Raw genomic sequence first — 14269 nt, 5'->3', positions numbered from 1 at the left:
TGATGTGCTTCATACTGAATAGAATAATAGGCTATACAGTATAAGTTTACAAAGAACAAGTCGTTTATTTAACCCGTGAGCATTCACACACTCAATTGTTTCCATACACTGAATGCACAAAAATACTTTTTGAGTTTGGCTTTTTGTCAGCAGGCTATTCAAGTGTGTATTCTGTTGTTTGAAACTACTAAAGCTTGGTCACCTTTTTGCCATATGAAGCCAAAGAATCTGAAATAATCGGCGAAAGATAATGGAGAAACAACAAAGCAATGAAAACTAATAATCCAATCTCCAGTCAGGTCCATACAGATTTGGACAGTGATAAACTTATTGTTATTTCAGCTGTCTACCACAGAATATTGGAGTTTCAATTAAATAATGAATATGAGCTCAAAGACGTTCAGCTTTAATCTGAGGGGATTTAACATACAAATCTGGTGAACACCATGTTTTATTTGTGCCTGCCCAACCTCCCCCCCCCCTTTAAATGGGATCAAAATAATTGGACAATTGGCTGCTTAGCTGTTCCATACCCATGTTTTGTTATTCCCTCATTATTTTACTTACAAGTAAGCAGATAAAAGGTCTAGAGTTGATTTCATGTATGGCATTTACATTTGAAACTGTTGCTGTTAACTCTCAATATGAAGTCCAAAGAGTTGTCACTGCCACTGAAGCAAGCCATCATTAGGCTGAAAAATCAAAACAAGCCCATCAAAAAGATAGCAAAAACATTAGATGTGGACAAATCAATTTTGTACATTCTTAAAAAAGAAAGCAAGCAAGCAATGGTGAGCCCAGGAACATCAAAAGGCCTAGAAGACCATGGAAAACAACTGTGGTGGATGACACAAGAATTAGTTCCCTGGTGGAGAAAAACCCCTTCACAACAGTTGGATAGATCAAGAACACCCTCCAGGAGGTAGGTGTACCTGTGTCAAAGTCAACAATCAAGAGAAGACTTCACCAGAGGGTTTACAACAAGATGTAAACCATTAGTAAGCCTCAAAAACAGATTGCCAAAACACTATCTAACACATACAGAACTGGAACAACATACCATGGACAGATGAGACAAAGACCATTTTGTGCCAGAATGATGGGAAGAGAAGATTATAGTGAAGCAAGGAACTGCTCATGATTTAAAACTATACTACCTCATCTTATGGCATGGGTGTACACGGCTGCCAATGGAACTGGTTCGCTAGTATTTACTGATGATGTGACTGCTGACAAAAAGTGTATAGGGAAACATTATCTGCTCAAATTCAGCCAATTGCTTCAAAACTCATTGGACAGCATTTAAAGTACAGATAGACAATGACCTGAAGCATACTTCGAAAGAAACCCAAGACTTTTTTAAGGCAAAGTAGTGGAAAAACTAAAAAGCAAAACACCCCGAGAACATACAGGGACTGAATACAGCTGCAGTAAAGACCTGACAGAGTATCAACGGGGAAGAAACCCAGCATCTGGTGATATCTGTGAGGTCCAAACTTCAGGCAGTCAAAGGATTTGCAGCTAAGTATTAAAGATGACAATTTAATTTATGATTGGTAGTTTGTCAAAGTTCTTGATCACTTAAAAAAAAGGCGCATATTAAAAGTGCTGTAATTCCTACACCATTAACTCGATTTCGATGTAAACAGACTGCTGAAATAACTGCTGAAATCAGTAGGGTTGAAGTCACGGCTCGGACCACTCGAGTTCTTGGCACACCATGTCTTCGTGAAGCTCGCTTTGTGCACAGGGGCACTGTCATTAAAATTTCAAGGGAAATTGTAACACAAAGACACAACAAAGACACCCTATACAATTTTGTGCTTCCAATTTTGTGGCAATAGTTTGGGGAAGAACCACATATGTGTGTAATGGTCAGGGGTGCACATACTTTTGGCCATATAGTGTATCACATTATTTTAATACCAACAACAAAACCATTAGCTTGATTAGCTGACAAATGGCACAGCTTCTTTTATAAGTACATCATCGAGTATTAAAAATTCTACACGCTCTGTAGTGCGCTACACGTCCATTAGGGCGCCATTTTGGATTGTAGCCAAGTACACGGGTGCAGACCGGATGTTGGCGCGGTTGTCGTGGGCGCGCACGTATTTCTTTTCCCCCCACCTCGTGCACGAGCGTGATGTCAGCGCGCCGTCGAGCTCGAAAAAATGTTAGCGTATGTTCTTCAGTCCGGGAGAAACGAGCAGGGGGCTTCGCCTGAAAGGAAATAATCTCGGTTTTCCGTTTCGGGGGGAAACGCGCACACCGTCGCCGGTTTGTCGGGCTGCGTCGAGCCTGGCTGTGTGTCGGCGGTTTGGGGCCTGAGAGAAAGTTAGTCTGATTAATTTATTTTCAGGAGTGATGTCGAATCCTGGGACTCGGAGGAACGGGTCAAGCATCAAAATCAGACTGACAGGTAAGATCTCTGTCTGATCTAATCAACCTCCCGGAAATGTGTGTGTGTGTCTGTATCTGTATCTGTGTGTGTGTAAGTTACTGCGCGGTGTTTCAAACGCTACAGGGTGTGTTACAACCGGCTCGGCTTCTCATCTCTTGGTATCCGGGGAGCTAAACATGTTAGCTAGCTAGCTGGCTAGCTGCTCGTGTGTGTGTGTGTGTGTGTGTGTGTGTGTTTCTTAGTCTGTGTGTGTGTGTGTCTTAGTCTGTGTGTGTGTGTGTGTGTGTGTGTGTGTCTTAGTCTGTGTGTGTGTGTGTGTGTGTGTGTGTGTCTTAGTCTTAGTCTGTGTGTGTGTGTGTTTTAGTCTCTCTCTCTCTCTCTCTCTCTGTGTGTGTGTGTGTGTGTGTGTGTGTGTTAAGCTCTTAGTCTGTGTTAGTTTCTGTGTGTGTGTTAGGCTCTTACTCTGTTTGTGTGTGTGTGTTTTAGGCTCCTAGTGTGTGTGTGTGTGTGTGTGTGTGTGTGTTTTAGGCTCCTAGTGTGTGTGTGTGTGTGTGTGTGTGTGTGTGTGTGTGTGTTAGGCTCTTAGTCTGTTTGTATGTGTTAGGCTCTTAGTCTGTGTGTCTGTGTGTGTGTGTGTGTGTGTTAGTCTTTTAGTATCTTGTAAGTCTCTTAGTCCGTGTTGGTGTGTTATTCTTTGTGTTAGTTTCTTAGTCTGCGTTAGTGTCTCTGCGTTAGTGTCTCTGCGTTAGTGTCTCTGCGTTGGTGTCCCTGCGTTTAACTGCGTTGGTGTCTCCATATTGGTGTCTTTGCATTTAACTGTGTCGGTGTCTCTGCGTTTAACTGTGTTGGTGTCTCTCCATTGGTGTCTCTGCGTTTAACTGCGTTGCTGTCTCTCCATTGGTGTCTCTGCGTTTAACTGCGTTGGAGTCAATGCGTTTAACTGCGTTGGAGTCTCTGTGTTTATCTGCGTTGGAGTCTCTGTGTTTATCTGCGTTGGAGTCTCTGCGTTTATCTGCGTTGGAGTCTCTGCGTTTATCTGCGTTGGAGTCTCTGCGTTTATCTGCGTTGGTGTCTCCATGGTGTCTCTGCGTTTATCTGCGTTGGAGTCTCTGCGTTTATCTGCGTTGGAGTCTCTGCGTTTATCTGCGTTGGAGTCTCTGCGTTTATCTGCGTTGGAGTCTCCGCGTTTATCTGCGTTGGAGTCTCCATGGTGTCTCTGCGTTTATCTGCGTTGGAGTCTCTGCGTTTATCTGCGTTGGAGTCTCTGCGTTTATCTGCGTTGGAGTCTCTGCGTTTATCTGCGTTGGAGTCTCCATGGTGTCTCTGCGTTTATCTGCGTTGGAGTCTCTGCGTTTATCTGCGTTGGAGTCTCTGCGTTTATCTGCGTTGGAGTCTCTGCGTTTATCTGCGTTGGTGTCTCCATGGTGTCTCTGCGTTTATCTGCGTTGGAGTCTCCATGGTGTCTCTGCATTTATCTGCGTTGGAGTCTCTGCGTTTATCTGCGTTGGAGTCTCTGCGTTTATCTGCGTTGGAGTCTCTGCGTTTATCTGCGTTGGAGTCTCTGCGTTTATCTGCGTTGGAGTCTCTGCGTTTATCTGCGTTGGAGTCTCTGCGTTTATCTGCGTTGGAGTCTCTGCGTTTATCTGCGTTGGTGTCTCCATGGTGTCTCTGCGTTTATCTGCGTTGGAGTCTCTGCGTTTATCTGCGTTGGAGTCTCTGCTTTTATCTGCGTTGGAGTCTCTGCGTTTATCTGCGTTGGTGTCTCCATGGTGTCTCTGCGTTTATCTGCGTTGGAGTCTCTGCGTTTATCTGCGTTGGTGTCTCCATGGTGTCTCTGCGTTTATCTGCGTTGGAGTCTCTGCGTTTATCTGCGTTGGAGTCTCTGCGTTTATCTGCGTTGGAGTCTCTGCGTTTATCTGCGTTGGAGTCTCCATGGTGTCTCTGCGTTTATCTGCGTTGGAGTCTCTGCGTTTATCTGCGTTGGAGTCTCTGCGTTTATCTGCGTTGGAGTCTCTGCGTTTATCTGCGTTGGAGTCTCTGCGTTTATCTGCGTTGGTGTCTCCATGGTGTCTCTGCGTTTATCTGCGTTGGAGTCTCTGCGTTTATCTGCGTTGGAGTCTCTGCGTTTATCTGCGTTGGAGTCTCTGCGTTTATCTGCGTTGGAGTCTCTGCGTTTATCTGCGTTGGAGTCTCTGCGTTTATCTGCGTTGGTGTCTCCATGGTGTCTCTGCGTTTATCTGCGTTGGAGTCTCTGCGTTTATCTGCGTTGGTGTCTCCATGGTGTCTCTGCGTTTATCTGCGTTGGAGTCTCTGCGTTTATCTGCGTTGGAGTCTCTGCGTTTATCTGCGTTGGAGTCTCTGCGTTTATCTGCGTTGGAGTCTCCATGGTGTCTCTGCGTTTATCTGCGTTGGAGTCTCTGCGTTTATCTGCGTTGGAGTCTCTGCGTTTATCTGCGTTGGAGTCTCTGCGTTTATCTGCGTTGGAGTCTCTGCGTTTATCTGCGTTGGTGTCTCCATGGTGTCTCTGCGTTTATCTGCGTTGGAGTCTCTGCGTTTATCTGCGTTGGAGTCTCTGCGTTTATCTGCGTTGGAGTCTCTGCGTTTATCTGCGTTGGAGTCTCTGCGTTTATCTGCGTTGGAGTCTCCATGGTGTCTCTGCATTTATCTGCGTTGGAGTCTCTGCGTTTATCTGCGTTGGTGTCTCCATGGTGTCTCTGCGTTTATCTGCGTTGGTGTCTCTGCGTTTATCTGCGTTGGTTTCTCCATGGTGTCTCTGCATTTAACTGCGTTGGTGTCTCTGCGTTTAACTGCGTTGGCGTCTCTATGTTGGTGTCTCTCGGTTTAACTGCGTTGGTGTCTCTGCGTTTAACTGCATTGGTGTCTCTGCATTGGTTATCTCTGCGTTTATCTGCGTTGGTGTCTCCGCGTTGGTGTCTCCGCGTTTAACTGTGTTGATGTCACTGTGTTGGTGTCGCTGCGTTGGTGTCTCCGCGTTTAGCCGCGTTGGTGTCTCTGCATTTAACTGCGTTGGTGTCTGTGTTTAACTGCGTTGTTGTCTCTGCGTAGGTGTCTCCGCGTTCAACTGCGTTGGTGTCTCCATGGTGTCTCTTCGTTTAACTGCGTTGGTGTCTCTGCGTTGGTGTCTCTGCGTTTAACTGCGTTGGTGTCTCTGCGTTTAACTGCGTTGGTGTCTGCGTATAACTGCTTTGGCGTCTCTGTGTTGGTGTCTCTTGGTTTAACTGTGTTGGTGTCTTTGCATTGGTTATCTCTGCGTTTATCTGCGTTGGTGTCTCCGCATTGGTGTCTCTGCGTTTAACTGCGTTGGTGTCTCTGCATTTAACTGCTTGGTGTCTCTGTGTTTAACTGCGTTGTTGTCTCTGCGTTGGTGTCTCTGCGTTTAACTGCGTTGGTGTCTCTGCATTAGTGTCTCTCTGCGTTGGTGTCTCTGCGTTTAACTGCGTTGCTGTCTCTCCATTGGTGTCTCTGCGTTTAACTGCGTTGGAGTCTCTGCATTTATCTGCGTTGGAGTCTCTGCGTTTATCTGCGTTGGAGTCTCTGCGTTGGAGTCTCTGCGTTTATCTGCGTTGGAGTCTCTGCATTTATCTGCGTTGGAGTCTCTGCGTTTATCTGCGTTGGAGTCTCTGCGTTTATCTGCGTTGGTGTCTCCATGGTGTCTCTGCGTTGGTGTCTCTGCGTTTATCTGCGTTGGTTTCTCCATGGTGTCTCTGCATTTAACTGCGTTGGTGTCTCTGCGTTTAACTGCGTTGGCGTCTCTATGTTGGTGTCTCTCGGTTTAACTTCGTTGGTGTCTCTCGGTTTAACTGCGTTGGTGTCTCTGCATTGGTTATCTCTGCGTTTATCTGCGTTGGTGTCTCCGCGTTGGTGTCTCCGCGTTTAACTGTGTTGATGTCACTGTGTTGGTGTCGCTGCGTTGGTGTCTCAGCGTTTAACTGCGTTGGTGTCTCAGCGTTTAACTGCGTTGGTGTCTCAGCGTTTAACTGCGTTGGTGTCTCTGCGTTTAACTGCTTTGGCGTCTCTGTTGGTGTCTCTTCGTTTAACTGCGTTGGTGTCTCTGCGTTGGTGTCTCTGCGTTTAACTGCGTTGGTGTCTCTGCGTTTAACTGCGTTGGTGTCTCTGCGTTTAACTGCGTTGGTGTCTCTGCGTTTAACTGCTTTGGCGTCTCTATGTTGGTGTCTCTTGGTTTAACTGCGTTGGTGTCTCTGCATTGGTTATCTCTGCGTTTATCTGCGTTGGTGTCTCCGCATTGGTGTCTCTGCATTTAACTGCTTGATGTTTCTGTGTTTAACTGCGTTGTTGTCTCTGCGTTGGTGTCTCTGCATTTAACTGCGTTGGTGTCTCTGCATTAGTGTCTCTCTGCGTTGGTGTCTCTGCGTTTAACTGCATTGCTGTCTCTCCATTGGTGTCTCTGCGTTTAACTGCGTTGGAGTCTCTGCGTTTAACTGCGTTGGAGTCTTTGCGTTTAACTGCGTTGGAGTCTCTGCGTTTAACTGCGTTGGAGTCTCTGCGTTTAACTGCGTTGGAGTCTCTGCGTTTTAACTGCGTTGGAATCTCTGCGTTTTACCTGCGTTGGTGTCTGTAGGTGTGTGTCTGTTAGTCTGTGTGTGTTAGCCGATTAGCTTGAGGAGCCCTGCTGTGGCAGCACCGTGTTAGCTGGTTAATGAAAGTAGCAGTAGAACTACAGCGGTCAGTAATGCTGGGGTAGTTTGTGTTTTGTTGCCCCCACAGGTGTGTGTTGTCCTCAGAAATCGCCCCCAATGTCTTGCATGTAAAGAAAAAACTGCTAGAAGTAACCTAACCCATTAGAGCTTGTTCACAGTCGCGGTGTTTGTGAGCATGGCTTTGATCATTTTTGTGTTAGTGAGGAGCTTCTTGATCTCCTCACTGCTCTCAGAAAAGTGTTTCCATTCCACACAGAGCTTTTAAAATGCAGCTGAACTGCTCTGATACAGTTTACTGTTAAAACTCTTTGTCAGGCGAAAGTAGCTAAAACATGCTCAAAGTCACTACACCACGTCAGGTGCTAATTTGATTAATGTACATATTACTTATTATTTGATTAGTAATTACATATTATTAATGTATTCATCAGGATCATTTCCATATCAATTTGCATATTAGGATTGCTGAGGAAGATTTTCACTTTGAATATTGTAAAGTAGGGTTGAATAGAGTTTAATCAGAATAGAAGGTGATGATGATGATGATGATGATGATAATTAATAATAAATGTTTCATTTATATAGCACCTTTACAGAGCTCAAGGACGCTTTTGTAATAGCAATAAAATAATACACAGACAGTGAATAATCATGGACAAACACAAAATGTGAAAAACAATGAACAAACAAACACAAAAAAATGAAAAACACAGTACAGACACTGAGAGCAAAATGCATAGCAACACGTTTGGACAAATAACACTGAGAAAACGGATAAGTCTAAAGTACGTTTAAAAAGTACGTTTAAAGGATTTGAGCTCAGAGATGGATGTGATGCTGCGAAGAGTCAGAGGGAGTGAATTCCAGATCTTGGGTGCTACAACACCGGAAGACCTGCCACCCATGGTAGAGAGACGACACCTTGGGACAGAGAGGAGTCCGAGCCCAGAGAACCTGAGAGAGCTGGGCGGGTTGGAGGGGAGAAACAGTGCACTGCAAGTTAGCAAGGTTTCAAACCGTGAAGGGATTTGACTGTAAGAAGGATTATTTTATATTTAATGTGAAACGAATCCGGTAGCCAGTGCAGTTCAGACAGGATTGGAGTAATGTGAGCTGAGCGCTTGGTATGTGTAAGAAGTCAAGCGGCAGTTGAGTTTTGAATATATTGCAACATAAAGAACCAATAGCAATGGAGCAATATTGCAATAGAAGAAGACGTGAGGATATAAACGCATGAACCAGTGTTTCGGTGTCTTTGTGGGTAATAAAGGGACGGAGTCGAGCAATGTGACGCACTTGAAAGAATCCAAGTTTAGAAATGGAGTTTATATGAGCTTCAAAGGTGAGGGAGGGATCAAAGATGATGCCTAAATGTTTTACAGTACTAAATGGTTTAATGAGAGTGCTATCGATGTCACAAGTAATGTCATAAAGGATATTTTTAGTACATGTTTGTGTTCCAATGATAATGATATCAGTTTTGTCGATGTTCAGTTATAAAAAGTTGGAGTTAAGCCATCGTTATATTTCATTTAAACATGCTGATAGTGGACCGGTCTGGAGAGCGGGAGCAGATCTCGGGCCTTGGCTATAAAGCACTGGCAGACAGCATTCAACTTTTCCTGGTAATATTTCCAGAAAGAGCTACAGAGCTTTTCAGATGTGTGAACATCATGAGCTGGAGGTTGGGTGAGGCTTATTGATTGTGTCAAACAAAACCTTAGGCCTATTGCTTGCTTTATTGATTATTGTGGAAACACAGAGACCACACAGAGTTCAGAGCAGTTTTGAATGTGTTGAGGTGATCAGTGAGAGCTAGATGGTGAACTGTAAGACCAGTTTTCCTATAAAGCCACTCGAGGCGTCTACCAATCACTTTTAAGGCCCAGAGCTCAGGTGTATACCAGGGAGAAGTCTGGGAACAGGGGACAGGACTAGTCTTAATAGGTGCATGCTTATGCAAAATATCAGGAATAACAGAGAGGTATTTTGAGAGTATCGTTGAAGGACAGGAGATATCAAAAACATCAGAAATTGTAGAGGAAGAAATGGAAGCAGAGAGTAACGTGGCATCATCAGATTTAAGGTCCCGATAGGATAACATTGTCTTACTGCATTTTGTTTGAGCAGGTAGACTGAGACTAAATTCAATGAGTTTATGATCAGAGATGCCGGGGTCAAAAGAGGAGATTGAAGAAATATCAAACCCAGATGTACAGATTAAATCACGAGTATGGCCATGGGTGTCAGTAGGAAAAGTCACATTGAAACAGTCGAAAACAGACAATAGTTGAGATGAGTCAGAGCACACTCTATATTAAATGAATATTAAAGTCACCAAGGAGGAGGACACGTGATGACGAAGCGCAGGCAAGAGTTAGCAGTCCACAGAGTTCGGGAAAAAACGTCCAATTGAGCCTTAGGAGGACGATATAGTAGAATAATTGTGAGAGGACAATGAAAATCAAAATCAGCCTTCAGTACCGTATATTTGTATGTATTAGTGTTGTGGAAATCAAGTGGATGACAGAAGACAGGTGTCTATATCCATCTGGTGTAAGAAGGTTCAGCTGCAAGTAATCACTGGGTACTTGCCAGGTTTCGACAAGTAGTAACATCGAGGTTTTTGTCAGTGAATATTTCGTTGAGGTTTGAGACTTTATCAGAGATGGAGCGACCGTTCGGAAGAGCAAAATGACGATGTGAAGCATCAGGGTTCGTAGACGAATTATGGCGCTCTACATCGCGGTTGAGATAAATCAACGATCGGCTCGTCCTGCAGTCAGTAGATGGTGACTTGGACTTAGGTCGGGCGCTGTTGTTAGACCAGATGCATGGGATAGTACCAGGTATTGAGCAGTGTGTTCAGGGATACTCTGGATTGGCGGTGTGTACATCACAGACGACGAGTGATTCCGAGTGTCTGACAGTACTCGTATGTTGGAGAATCGAGATGCGGACAGAACTTTAAAGCCTTTAAAGTTGGGATGATGAGCATCCAATCTCCATTTCAGTTTTATCACCAAAAATGATGTAGAAAGGGATCAACTGCCCGAGGCATATTTACGCTGACGGACCGCCAGCGATGCCACGTTAGTCAGACCCTGAGTTTCACATCACCAATATACCACCAAGAGGATGGCAACCAATCCAAACAGTAAGCAGTAAACAATCAGCACAACTGATTAGGGATGTCACGATACCAAAAATCTAGTAGTCGGTACTGATGCCACCAAAAGTACACGATACTCGATACCAGAGTCGATACCATGGTGTGGTTTTATGGCAGGCCAAAATGATTTATTAAAAGCATGAACATTTGAATAATTATTAGTGACATTAGGCTACATTTTCCTGACAGGACATGGGCTGAATGGAGATGCATGGTGGCCCATTAGGAGGTAGTTTATAACACTGCAATGCGTTAGCGTCGTTAACAAATAACTGGCTATCGCAAACATTACATGGAGCATAACGTTGGATGGTTTCATGGCCACAATGCAGCTGCCTCAAACAAACATAATATAGGGGCGTCTTTCAGGTGCTTCGCCAAATTCCAGGTGTTTCCTCGCTTTGTCTGAAATGAACGATAGCGTCGGTTGCACGCGGGCAACCGATCTACCTTTTCTCTCAACGAGTCAATATTGTGATTGGTCGTTGGGGAACAGCGGTGATCGGTGACTGGGGAACAGCGGTGATTTGTGATTGGTCGTTGGGGAACAGCGGTGATCGGTGACTGGGGAACAGCGGTGATTTGTGATTGGTCGTTGGGGAACAGCGGTGATCGGCGATTGAGGAACAGCGGTGATTTTGTGATTGGTCGTTGGGGTACAGTTGTGATCGGTGATTGGGGAACACCACTGATCGGTGATTGGGGAACAGTGGTGACCTGTGATTTACGTTGGGGAACAGTGGTGATTTGTGATTTACGTTGGGGAACGGTGGTGATTTGTGATTGGTCGTTGGGGAACAGTGGTGACCTGTGATTGGTCACAAGTGCAACACTTTACACACTGGTGGTGAGTCGAGTGAAGTCGAGTGAACTCTCTCAACTCATATATCAGCAGCCGTGGTGTGATCTGGAGAGCCGTGTCGAGTACAGGCCAGTCACTAACGTCTGCTCAAAAAGTTGCTAGATTTGTCACTAGGATCTTTTTTTAAAATTTAAAAAAGAATTAAAGTCTCTATAGGGGTATTTAATAAAAACGGCAAGTAGCAGCATTCATGCATCAATTTTTTTTGCAGCGTGAGGCAACATCTGTATAGAAAATCACGGACACGTGTATCTGGAACTGAAATGATCAGACCAGCACTGAGTTTGGTGAAAAACAGAAGGTAATCCAGCCTGTAATTTCCTCTGAAGACGACGGAGAAAAACAGACACGGCCGATCAGAACAGAAATAAATTGATCATGGAGTGCGTGTAAAATACGGAAATGACCCCAGCTCCAGATATAAACTTAATCCCGTCCAAATAGGGCTTAAGTATCTTGCTGTTCAGTATTATAAATAATAATAAGCTTGCTTGATTTAAAAGCTTCTTTGTAAAAAGCTTACAGAAAAACAAAAACAAAACAAGAAGCAGTTCAACAGAATACGTTCCAGTTTCATAATAAACGTAGACGATAAGGTCATGAAGATGCATGTGGATCTACACTAAGCTGTAAAAGCAGGTATAGGGGTTAAACTTCATCACACGTTTGATGAATATCTGCGTTCCTCATTACGATTAACGTGACGTTCTAAACGGAGCGAGCATGTGACGCCTGTTTCAGAGCAGAATTATTTTGTTGTCCAACATGAAGACCGTTATTGTGAGCGTGTTCAGGGACAGGGACAAAGCAGTACAATGCTGCTTTGTTTTATTGTGCATTCCTGTGGCCTGCACACAGCTTCACGTTTTAATGGAGTTAAACATCTCTTAATCCTCAATGATCCTGAATCGATTGAAATAGTGTGAAAGTGCATCAGGATGACACACGAGAGGTTTACACACGACCCGTGAGTCAGTCGGAGGTTTTATGGAATGTATTTCTCTATAACGAATACCCTGGTGTGAGACGTTTATACTTTAATCCCCCTTGTCACTCATTTTACGACCGCATCCTGTAACAAGACTGTGCGTTTCTTCACTGTTGCCTTTCAGTTTCCTCCGCACTCGTCTTTCGCTCCGAGACCGAATGCGTCGGGTTGTCTTGCGTCCTGTCGCTCTACTCGGGCAGCTATGCGGCGACGTGGCCGAAAGTCAGTGGTTTTCAGTGAGAGTTGGAGAATTCATTCAGCAGGAGGTGAAGCGGTGACGAGAGTGTGGTGGTGAACACCGGGACAAAATTGAGTGAGGTTAAACTATATGCAAGTGAGAAGCGATTTCCTGACTACTAGTTCGCATACTTGTGCACTATTCTAGACCGTTGTTCAGTACCAAAATTTTACCTACCAAAACATTATAGATGTATTCATATTTTTGATCACACAGTGAGAATGTTTTTTTATTTTCATCGTGAGAAACGGATCATGACGACAATCACGACGACAGCGGAACGTTTTAATGAGAACCGGAGCTCATCGGTCTGTTTAACACGACCGTGTTACTTTCCCAGCTCAGGAAAGTCTTCAGGACAGAAGAGTTTATGGCCCTATTTACACTAGGGCGGTTTTCGTTTTAAAACGCATAACTGTTGCTACGGTTACGCCTGTCATCTACACTACTCCGGCGGTTTCCACCCTCGAAAACGGAGACTTTTGGAAACGCCGAAGACTCCGTTTTTGTTTGAAACCCCCGGGCTCGCGTTTCAGTGTAAACGGAACAAAACGAAGACTTTTGAAATCGAGGGCGTGGCTTCACCCACATTCGCCCCCTGATTGGGTCTGGATTATTGCGTATCCTTCCCTGATTCGTCAAGCCCCTACCATATGACCATTACGCTCAACAACACGGAGACTGAACCGCAAGCTTTGCCGACTTTGTCGTCATTCTTAGCAGCCATTGTGCAGTTAAATTCTGTATTTTATAAAACTGCTGCTGCCTACATGCGCAAGAGGCGATCTATGATTAGAGAAATTGTCAACAAATCTCATTTCGAGCGGTGTAAGCCCTACATGGATGCCGGTTTGGACTAGCAACCAGTGTGCATGAATGGTCATGTGACCTGCGTATTCGGTCGTGTAGTGTGGACGGAGATCATTTCTGAAACACAGCGGAAACGCCAGTGTGGACGAGGATCGGTTTCATTTTAAAACTAGTGTAAACAGGGCCTATGAGTGCAGATTTCTCTGTAAAATGGCGAGCTATATATTTTCTCTCTCTCTCTCTCTCTCGAGAGAGAGAGAGGGGCAGGCTGGTATGCTGGTGAAGTGAGCAGTCTTTATAGAGACTATAATGTAAGCGAATTAACATTCCACAACATTAAATCTAACTATAAACCGTTAAAATGCACAATTTGTCGTTCAGTATAAATGAAACATTGTAATCGTCGGCAAATCGCTGTAGTAAAAGCCTCTTAAACCTATCGAAATATTCTCGATGAATTAATAAATATTTTTGAACACGCAGCGAGTTTGTAATGGTTATTTTTTACATTTTATTAAATAATTAATATTTTTTTTCAGTTTGAGACACGGATCATGACGACAGCAGAATGTTGTAAAGAGTTGGCTGATCGCCGTGGTATAAGCAGAATCACTAAACTCCCAGTTATTCGTGTGGACAGTAACGCAGTTCAGGGGGGAAGCGACGCTCCGCTGTGCGTCATGCCGAATCTCACCACCCCGGCGTGCGTTATTTTCGTATTGCAGCACGCTCTGTTGTGTGGTGTTCCTCACATATCGCCCAGCCCTAGTGAGGATCTCGTGGCTCGCATTCGTTTGGCCCTACCAGTAAAACCACGGCGATCAGCAGAAAACGAAACACACACACTCCTCAGCAACCGGCGTAGAGAGATGAAGAGAAGCGAGAGAAGCAGGGTGTTGGGGTTCAGGGGTGAGTTTGGAGCTGTGGCCAAGATGCATTCCTCTATAAACGAGGAGATTCCTGAAAGATTGAATTAGATCGGTTTCTCTTTTTTACACACACACACACACACACACACACACACACACACACAGCAACCTGGGATTTTATTTTTATAGTTGCTGACTATAGGATGTGAAAACACATCGCCTGCAAGAACAGTAGTCGCTCTGGATC

The 14269-nt window shown here is 44.6% G+C and overlaps 1 protein-coding gene across 3 annotated transcripts in view; it reads left to right on the top strand.

The window, feature by feature from the left end:
* Positions 1–2069: 2069 nt before the first annotated feature.
* Positions 2070–14269, top strand: part of smurf1 (SMAD specific E3 ubiquitin protein ligase 1) — a 51385-nt gene continuing 39185 nt past the window's right edge. For all 3 annotated transcript variants that reach the window (XM_053612621.1, XM_053612620.1, XM_053612622.1), the window contains exon 1: positions 2070–2422. In XM_053612621.1, the coding sequence (XP_053468596.1) occupies positions 2368–2422 (55 nt within the window). In that variant the 5' untranslated portion in view covers positions 2070–2367. The remainder of the gene's footprint in view (positions 2423–14269) is intronic.

This window comes from Ictalurus furcatus, chromosome 24 (assembly GCF_023375685.1).
Source record: "Ictalurus furcatus strain D&B chromosome 24, Billie_1.0, whole genome shotgun sequence".
Classification (NCBI taxonomy): Eukaryota; Metazoa; Chordata; class Actinopteri; order Siluriformes; family Ictaluridae; genus Ictalurus; species Ictalurus furcatus.
Note: the sequence above shows the minus strand (reverse complement) of the source record. Positions and strands in the feature narration are given on the sequence as shown.